Genomic DNA, 9454 nt, shown 5'->3' on the forward strand with positions numbered 1-9454 from the left:
GAACAAGTACAGTTGGAAGACAAAGACAGATCTTTGAGAGGTACTTATTTATCTTTAAGTCTAGGGGTTTCATAAGGAAAACAGAGGTTTTTCCCAAAACGGGATTTGCGGCACCTTTTTTGTTTTCCCAAGGAGTCCCAGGCCACCAGGAGTCATTTCAGGGTCTTTCATACATGCACCAAGAGTGGCAAGACAGAGTGGAGAAAAGTAATTTAGTCGACCAGGAAAAAACCTTTTCCAGGAAAACAAAATTTCTGAAGAGAAAAACATAAACGCGGCTGGGCACGGTGGCTCACGCCTGTAATCCCAGCACTTTGGGAGGCCGAGGTGGGCGGATCTTGAGGTCAGGAGTTCCGAGACCAGCTGGGCCAACATAGTGAAACCCTGCCTCTACTAAAAACACAAAAATTAGCCGGGTGCGGAGGCAAGCGCCTGTAGTCCCAGCTACTTGGCAGGCTGAGACAGGAGAATGGCTTGAACCCAGGAGGCAGAGGTTGCAGTGAGCCGAGACCACGCCTCTGGGTGGAGGGGAGGAGGTTATCTTGGGGCTGGCATCTTCCTGGCCAGGGTGGGGTTATCTTGGGGCTAGCTTGTCCCTGGTCGGGGAGGAGTCTGGAATGTTTCTGGTTGGAGATGTTATTTGTGGTTTATGGTCATGCTGACCTTAGCCATTAGGCTGATGCCCTTTGGCTTTTGGCGGTTTTTGATTAAGGTGAATTTTAAAATGACAGAGCTTGTTCAAGATGGCAATACTCCTGCTTTGTCGGTGATGTCCTAAGCCTCTAGCCCCTGATGCCTTGGTATCGTCACTGATTGCAAAAGCTGTGCCATGCCGAATGTGCATTTTCAGGAAGGAACAATCAGCATGTTTCTGAGTTTGGAGACCTGGATTCTTGCAAGAGACTGTGGGTTCCTATGATCCTATGGTCTCTTCCAGCTTGAATATTCTATGATAAAATGATGTCCAATGCTTTCTCTATTGCAAAAATCTGGCCAGACGTGGTGGCTCACACTGTAATCCCAGCACTTTGGGAGGGTGAGGCAGGTGGATCACACGGTCAGGAGATCAAGACCGTCCTGGCGAACATGGTGAAACCCCATCTCTACTAAAAACACAAAAAATTACCCGGGCATGGTGGCAGGCGCCTGTAGTCCCAGCTGCTCAGGAGGCTGAGACAGAAGAATTGCTTGAACCCGGGAGACAGAGGTTGCAGTGAGCCGAGATCACGCCACTGCACTCCAGCCTGGGTGACAGAGCTAGACTCTGTTGCAAAAATATGTGTGTGTGTGTGTGTGTGTGTGTATACATATGTCTGCGTGTGTGTGTGTGTGTATACATATGTCTGCGTGTGTGTGTGTGTGTGTGTATATCAATCTCGGTTCTAGTTGTTTGATGTCATTAATTTTCACATCCTATTATACTCACTAGTAATAGTTTGTAATTACTGCACACACAGTATGTACTAGGCTCTGTGCTAAAAGCTTAAATATATTAATTTGTTTTTCAAAACAATCCTGAGAAGTAGGTGCTAGCATTTTTTCCATTTTTCATGCGAAGAATCTAAGACTCAGAGGAGTTAAGAAACTTGACCTAGATCACCCAACTAGGACGTAGCAGAATTTCAGATTTGAACCAGGCCCATGATCTTACTTTTATTCCATATTTCCTCTGAACATAACAAGAGTAATACTAACGAGTACAACATTAATATAAGTTTAGTACTACAGTTGGCAATTTAATACCCCTTGCCACAACTGTGAGAACATGTAGCATGAATAGTACTCTATCCATTTTGTTGATAGCGAATTAATCACTTACCAGTGTTGCTCCCTGACAGTTAAAACATGTAAATGCTTTCTAGCAATGAAGACTGCAATACTAAATTCAGATTAACATGCATTCATTCACCAAATATTTCTTGCAAGTTTACATGTTCCAGGTACTGTAGTAAAATAACTGATAAAAGTATCATTTTTTTTGAAAGAAGTACAAGTACCGTTTAACGTCTTCACCGTTAAATGGAGGATAGCCTTTCCAATAAAGTGACTTCTGACTAGTGACCTTAAGAAAATTCGGATACACAGGCCGGGCGTGGTGGCTCACGATTGTAATCTCAGCACTTTGGGAGGCGAAGGCAGGCGGATCACGAGGTCAGGAGTTCAAGACCAGCCTGGCCAACCAATGAAACCCCATCTATACTAAAAATACAAACATTAGCCAGGCGTGGTAGCAGGCGCCTGTAATCTCAGCTACTCACGAGGCTGAGGCAGGAGAATTGCTTGAAACCAGGAGGCGGAAGTTGCAGAGAGCCGAGAATGCACCACTGCACTCCAGGCTAGCCGACAAAGCAAGGCTCCATCTGAAAAAAAAAAAAAAAAAAAAAAAAAAAAAGAAAAAGGGAAAGAAGAAGAAAAGAAAAGAAAATTAGGATACATAGTGGATATTTTAGAGAAGAACCTTCCAGGCAGAAGTATGCAAAGACCCTGATATGGATGGCAGGTTAGAGGAATCACATGCATGGTGAGTTACAAGAGTCACAGATTGGGGAGTGTGATAGAAGCAGAGTGATTCATGAGAAGAATAAGTATTAATGTCAGAGAGGTAATAGGTGCCCACATCATGTACAGCCTTATTAGGAATTTGGATTTTATTTTAATCAAGATGAAAACTCTGTGGAGTTTTCATCAAAGGAAAAACATGATCTGGCTTAAAATATATTGTAGGAGATCAAGGATAGAAGAAATAACCCATTGTCATTATTACATTACCAAATATTTTTCAGAATCATTTTGTTGTTTGCTCAGATGCTTTTCAAAAACATCTTTAGCTACTTAATTTAACTTGTTAAGTATTCAGACTTGTGAACTTTTCTACCAATTTAGGTTTAGAGATCGTCTCCTCTCTTCTCTCCTCTTCTCCTTTCCTCCCTCCCTCCCTCCCTCCTTCCCTCCCTCCCTCCTTCCTTCCCTCCCTCCCTTCCTTCCTCCCTCCCTCCCTTCCTTCCTTTCTTTCTTCCTTACTTCCTTGTCTTTTAGATTCCTCCCAGAGCATAAGATAACACAGGACGAGGTTTGCTGTCTGAAATGAGTTCAAGTCCCCTGTTATTACAAGAGTTCAAAAACGTGATGACCTGCAAAGGATGATTAAGAAACAGAATCAGTCTTAAGTTGTAGTGTGGTGTATGGGGATCAGTCTCTAGGGTCTATATTTAGTCAATGACAAAATGTTTGCTGACTTTCAAATGGATCGGTGATTTCTTGTTTTTGTTTTTGTTGTTTTGAGACAGAGTCTGGCTCTGTCACCCAAGCCGGAGTGCAGTGGCACGATCTCGGCTCACTGCAACCTCCACTGCCTGGATTCAAGCAATTCTCCTGCCTCAGCCTCCCCAGTAGCTGGGATTACAGGCGCCCGCCACCACGCCCAGCTAATTCTTTTTTGTATTTTAGCAGAGACAGGGTTTCACCATGTTGGCCAGGCTCGTCTCAAACTCCTGACCTCAGGTGATCCGCCCGCGTCAGCCTCCCAAAGTGCTGGGATTACAGGCATGAGCCACTGCGCCTGGCCAGATCAGTGATTCTTGATTTTCTTGGCCATGAAGAAAATGATGCAATATGCTCTTCAAGGGCCTTTCTGCAGAATAGAGAAGATGAGATGCAAACTATTCTCATGGATTAACACCTTGCTTGTAACTATATCTCTTTCTCTGACATTCAGAAAATTGTATTGGAGTGCAAACGGTTGTGAGAGATACCACTTTTTATTGAAATAGCTGGCACATGAATATACCTGGTTACAATGCTTGGCCGAATGAGAAATGCAATGCCATTTTATGTAATTGCACTTAATATGCATGAGTCTCACACTTAATCAATTCAGAATCTCAGAATTTCCCAATGTTGTATCCATCGAACATCTCCTGAGATGCGTGTCGTCCCATCTGGCCCTAAATGGCTGATTCATGCAGAACATTTTCATGTCATCCCTCAAGCCCAACCACAGGGCACCTTCAGATCCAACTCTCTTTAAAACACTTTAGTGTCCTTCTTAGGGGCATGAGAAACATTAAAATGGTTTCTTTCACCATTCTGATTCTTCAAGAAAGGAAGTGGAGCTGTTATAGGCCATTTACTGACTATGTGCTGCTCTCAGGTAGCCCCACTCCCTCTGCTGTACTGCACAGAAAAACATAGTACATGATTAACTATGTAAGACTCTCTCAGGCCCATCTTCCCAGGCAGAACACTTGGACATGTCTTTCTTCTTTATTTTTATTATTTTAAACTGAACAGATAAAATGGAATGTATCTATCATGTATCTAATGTTTGAAGTATATACATTGTAGAATGAATAAATATAGCTAATTAACATATGCATCATCCCACAAAGTTATCATTTTGTATTGAGAACACTTACCATCTACTCTCTTAGCATTTATCAATAATACAACATATTATGATCACCTGTAGTCACCGTGTTGTACAGTGTATCTCTGGAGCTTATTCCTTCGGTCTAATGGACATTTGGTATCCTTTGAGCAATGTCTTTCCAGCCACCACCACCGAGCCCCTAGTCACCACCATTCTACTCTCTACCTCTGTGAGACTTCTTAATTTTTTATTATTTTATTTTTAAATTTTTGTTAACTTTTATTTTAGGTTCAGGGGTACATGTGGAGGCTCGTTATATAGGGAAATTGTGTGTCACACGGGTTTGGTGTACAGATTATTTCATCACCCAGGTAATCAGCATAATAGCTGATAGGAAGCTTTTCAATCCTCACCCTCCTCCCCATCCTTTACCCCCAAGTAGACACGGGTGTCTGTTGTTCCCTTCTTTGTGTCCATGCGTACCGATGTTTAGCTCTTTCTTATAAATGGAAAAAGGTGGTATTCCATTTTCTGTTCCCACGTGAGTTCGCTTAGAGTAATGGCCTCCAGCTCCATCCATGTTGCTGCAAAAGACATGATCTCGTTTTTTTATGGCTGCATAGTATTCCGTGCTGTTTATGTACCACATCGTCTTTACCCTGTCTGCTGCTGATGGGCCTTTAGGTTGATTCAGTATCTTTGCTATTGTGAATAGTGCCGTCAAGAACATACGCATGCATATGTCTTAATGGCAGAATGATATATATCCTTTGGGTATATATCCAGTAATGTGATTGCTGAGATGAATGGTAATTCTAAGTTCTTGCAGAAATCACCAAACTGCTTTCTCCAATGGCTGAACTAAGTTACATTCCCATAAACAGTGTATAGGTGTTCTCTTTTCTTTTCTTTCAAGGCAGCAGGTTTCTTTCTGGCCTAGGGTGTGTCTAGAAATGTTATCCAGGAGCTAGTGCCTGGAGCAGGGGCTTCACAACCCCGACCGGTGCCCTGTCCCGCTGTAGTTGAGCTGGTATTCAAGATGCAAGAAAAAAAACGCTCCTCACTATTCCATCTCCTCAAGTGGAAGGAGGGGGCCTTTTATGGAGCCGCTAGCCGGGCAGTCTGGGGCTAGGGCAGGGGTGACACCAGCACTCACTCGGCTGCCCCAGCTGGTATCTCAGGAGGTCATGTGCACCCCTCCACATACCCGCCACAATCCACTGCCTCTGGGCCCAATTCTACGCTAGAACTCACCTACGAGTTACAGGTCTTATGGCCTAGACTGCCTTTAAGGTTGTCTGAGAAACCTGGAACCGTTTTTTAGCCCTTGGTGGCAAGGTTTGCAGAAACTCAAGTTCTGATTGCTGGGATGGGTAATTTCCCTCTGGCTAGAGGTGGTTTCAATGCTCCCTTCCCAGATGGGAGTCAGCTAAGTTTGGTCTGGTTTTCCTTTCTCCTGTAAGAGACAGCACTGAGTTCAGTGACCCACAACTGCTCTGCTCTTGCTCTTGCTCTATCCAGCTTCCAGAGATGCTCTTTACACCACACTGCCACTGCCTAGGATAGGGAAGGGGTGGGGTCAGCGATTTAAGACTGTTTCTTCTAACTCTTCAGTGCCTCTTTCAGTGATACCACCAGGTACTATGAGAGTTCCCCTGATTTTGGGTTCTTATGGAGGTGTTTTCTACTGTGTGGATAGCTGTTAAATTTGTGTCCTTGCGAGGGGGCTGATCTGTGCAGCCTTCTATTCTGCTTTTCTTGCTCCGCCTCTCTCAGCTTAGTTTTGGTTTGTTTTTGTTTGTTTGTTTTTCCTCTGCAATGCCTAAGGCTAAAGAATGTGATCCCGTATTACTATCCTAAATATGAAAACTTCTTTAATGTCACGTGCTGGATGGAAATATTAGTTTGCAATGAGGAATACCTTCAATTGTACCTATCAAAGAGTAAGAAAAAAAGCATTGGGAGTTTTTGTTTTTACCTTGTGGTCCGACAACTTGAAAGAATATTCTTTTATTCCAAAGATGGTACGTGGGGGATTTTGTTCTGGAAATCAGTGCTAGGTATGTAGGTATTTGGTTGGAGAAAAGCAAACTGGTTTTTGTCTATTGATATTTAGTATATTTTATTTTTTCATGTTATCCATGACAGTGTTATGACTTAGCAAACAACAGTTACAAATAACTAAAATTGTAATCGCTCCTGCATTTTTATTTAACTCCCTCATGTATCCTGAGAAGACCTTCTTGTTTTACCTAATTATCTCTCCAACATCCCCTGAACTCTCAAGAGGTAGACACTATGTGAAGGTCAATTCAAAGACAGAAACTAAAACCCCATCCACGGGTGACTCCATGGTGAATCCCTGTGGTGTCTTTTCCCGCTAACCGATGTGTATCCACCAAGCAGTTTTCTTTTTCACTATAAATATTATACTGTTTGACATTTTAAGACACATCGTAATCAAAATCTATAGCCTTAATTAAATGATGAATTTCAGGAAATTATCATGCAAAATGGAAGTGTTAGGAAGCCGATAATAGACACACTCTCCTAAAAATGATCTCACCACATCACACCTAACCCTTCTCACCACCTTGCAGTTCACATTCCGTGGAAAAAAGCTCCTCATACTTAAGAGTGTTTTACTTTCCTTTTCCCAAGTCACGGCGATTTTGACTATTGACACTTGCGGATATCAACACATTTCTAAAGCATACTTATCTTGATTAAAGACTGCTGAGGTCATTAAAACAGTGACATAAATATTTAAGATGCATTGAACATTTTGTTTTAGAATTGGCTTTTCAATCATTTCATTACAAGCAAGGCTTTCCTGCCGTTTACTTACTCCTACATCTACTATCTTCTTTTGTATTGTGCTTTGTGTTTTACAGAACATTTACTCTTTATAAAGCATATATTTCTAGCCTAGGAAAATATCCAATGGAAAGGGGATGGGAATACGTTTGATATGTCCATTCAGCAGAACTATGTGCTGCCGGGTACAGTTGCGTGAACATATACACATCTCCACTTCCTGTGAGATAAAATTTTAAGAAGAAAATTTTCTTTAGGAATCAGTCCTCCCCCAGGCCTTATGTACGATGTCTGGCTTACTGTCAACCTGTGGGTCTGTCCACCAACCCTACAGGACCTCATATCCCTCCCTTCTCAAATGCCTACCTCTTCCCTTCCCTTCCCCCCCCACCATCAGAAAACAGGCAGAGATGTACACAGCCATCAGCTTCTCAAACTTTATTTTCATTGGCCAAGGTTGACGCATGTAGCTTCTTGCTACTTTGCAGGTGTTTCAACCCTTATTTCCATGAATTCCTTCTCCTCCATTTGGAGGGGGTTGATTCCGTTCTCTCGGGAGTGGTCATTCACCAATTCCCCTGGAGATGTTCTTTTAACGTTCCTCCTGTAGCGGACCACTACTGTGGTGGAGGCCTCAGATGTTTTCCTTTTGTTAGGAGCAGGTTGAGGGTCTGAGTCCCCATTTGGGGTCTCCGGCATCTGTTAAGAAAACAGGGAGAGGCCAGGAGGACATTATTTTGGGTGAACAGGATAGAGACTGGATAGCACGGGGGGCTTCATGAGAAGAAGGAATGCAGGTTGAGGAAGGGGTTTGATCCAGAGAAGAACAAGGTTGAACCACAGAGTAGGGATCTATGGGGAAGAAGAAGAAGAGGAGCGTGGGTAGGGTCATCTGTTAGTCCAAACTGCACCATTTTGTAAGTTCTTTGCTATTTTGCAGACCTTGGTCAAAGTGAAACATCCCATGGGGGTTCAGGCCATGAGAAACATCCTGCCTAACCACCTGTCCGCAAGGCGGACAAAGGCCCAACTAAAGAAAGATCCCTATCATATCTTGCTTGGCAACGTTCTAAGGAACACCACAATGATATTCCACCAGAAAAAGGGCCAAACCACCTGATCATAAGAACATCTTACCAATATCCTGCCGGGCAGCAAGCCATACTGCCCAGGCCCCTCCCACCCCTACCTACAAGCACCCCAGCCTGTAAGCGGCGGTGGGCTCTGGCATTAAGCGGGTCCCCCACTTCCACAATTGTCTGCAATATTCCTGTGTTGTTGTTTGAGCCGCCCCCGCTCTGTGTGTCTTTCTTTCACCCTCGCCTTCCCTTCAAAACCTAACAATCTTACCGTCTCGTCGGCCTCGTTGGAATCACAGGGGACGCTCCTCTTCACCCCGCTGGCACTGGGTTGTTCGTTCATTGTATATATTGGTTCTTCAATGGCTGCAGTGGGCTTGTGTAGGTTTTGAATCTTCCCAGTGGTCCAGAGCTCTTGCCCTCCCTATATATACCCTCCTGGTGACAAGGCAAGGCCACACCCTTGAGCTTTGTTTGATCATACAGGCAGTGTCCCAGCCAATGGCAGCCCTAGGGTGGCTTCGACATCACAAAGCACCACTGCTGACCACTCCCTGGGCTTGCGGGCGAGGGGTGACAGGGGTGTAGAGCAAACCAAATGCTGTTGTTGTTTCAGCATCCCCTGAAGATGCATCCCAAACCGATCTGCTGCCGCTCCTCATTTCTCCATGTTTAATGTTCATGGTTCACGTGGAAGTCAGAGGATGATTCCTTCAAGCACTTCCCCACAGCCATTCCTATGAAGTGATTCATTCTTTTGTCTTCCAGCCCTCACCATGACTTAGTATTTTCGATGTCTCACCTCAAATCCCCCAAGCTAGTGTGGCTACATTTATTTATTGGCGGAGATGTGAATTATCCCATTTCCCTCCTACACTTCCTTCACATGCACCTCGAAGACCATTTACTTTTGGGCTACTGCCAGGCAAATTTCAACCCATGTTCTTTTACCCAATGTCCATGTAGTTCTTTTAAGTTTCCTATTTCCAATCTGAAATAATGGCCTTCAGTCTGTCAAAACTTTAGTGAATAAACATTCTTTACCGTGTATCCTAGTCTTGTTTCAAATCAGGGGTGTATATTTTTTTCTTTTTTTGAAATGGAGTTTCACTCTTGTTGCCCAGGCTGGAGTGCAACGGCATGATCTCAGCTCACTGCAACCTCTGCCTCCTGGGTTTAAGTGATTCTC

At 43.7% G+C, this 9454-nt stretch overlaps 1 protein-coding gene across 1 annotated transcript; it reads right to left on the bottom strand.

The window, feature by feature from the left end:
• Positions 1-7609: 7609 nt before the first annotated feature.
• On the bottom strand, positions 7610-9086 carry LOC115932783 (sperm protein associated with the nucleus on the X chromosome A-like). Its single transcript, XM_031006350.3, has 2 exons — positions 8537-9086; positions 7610-7885 (listed from the first exon to the last, which is right to left on the bottom strand). Exons 1-2 carry the CDS (start codon positions 8606-8608, stop codon positions 7664-7666), a joined length of 294 nt encoding a protein of 97 aa, XP_030862210.1. The 5' UTR covers positions 8609-9086; the 3' UTR covers positions 7610-7663.
• Between the last annotated feature and the right edge of the window lie 368 nt (positions 9087-9454).

Source organism: Gorilla gorilla, chromosome X, assembly GCF_029281585.2.
Source record: "Gorilla gorilla gorilla isolate KB3781 chromosome X, NHGRI_mGorGor1-v2.1_pri, whole genome shotgun sequence".
Lineage (NCBI taxonomy): Eukaryota > Metazoa > Chordata > Mammalia > Primates > Hominidae > Gorilla > Gorilla gorilla.

Coding starts and splice junctions, on each gene's coding strand:
- LOC115932783 (XM_031006350.3), bottom strand. CDS start 8,608: ATGAACGAACAACCCAGTGCCAGCGGGGTGAAGAGGAGCGTCCCCTGT. Junction 7,886..8,536: donor CCAACGAGGCCGACGAGACG/GTAAGATTGTTA, acceptor TTTTCTTAACAG/ATGCCGGAGACCCCAAATGG.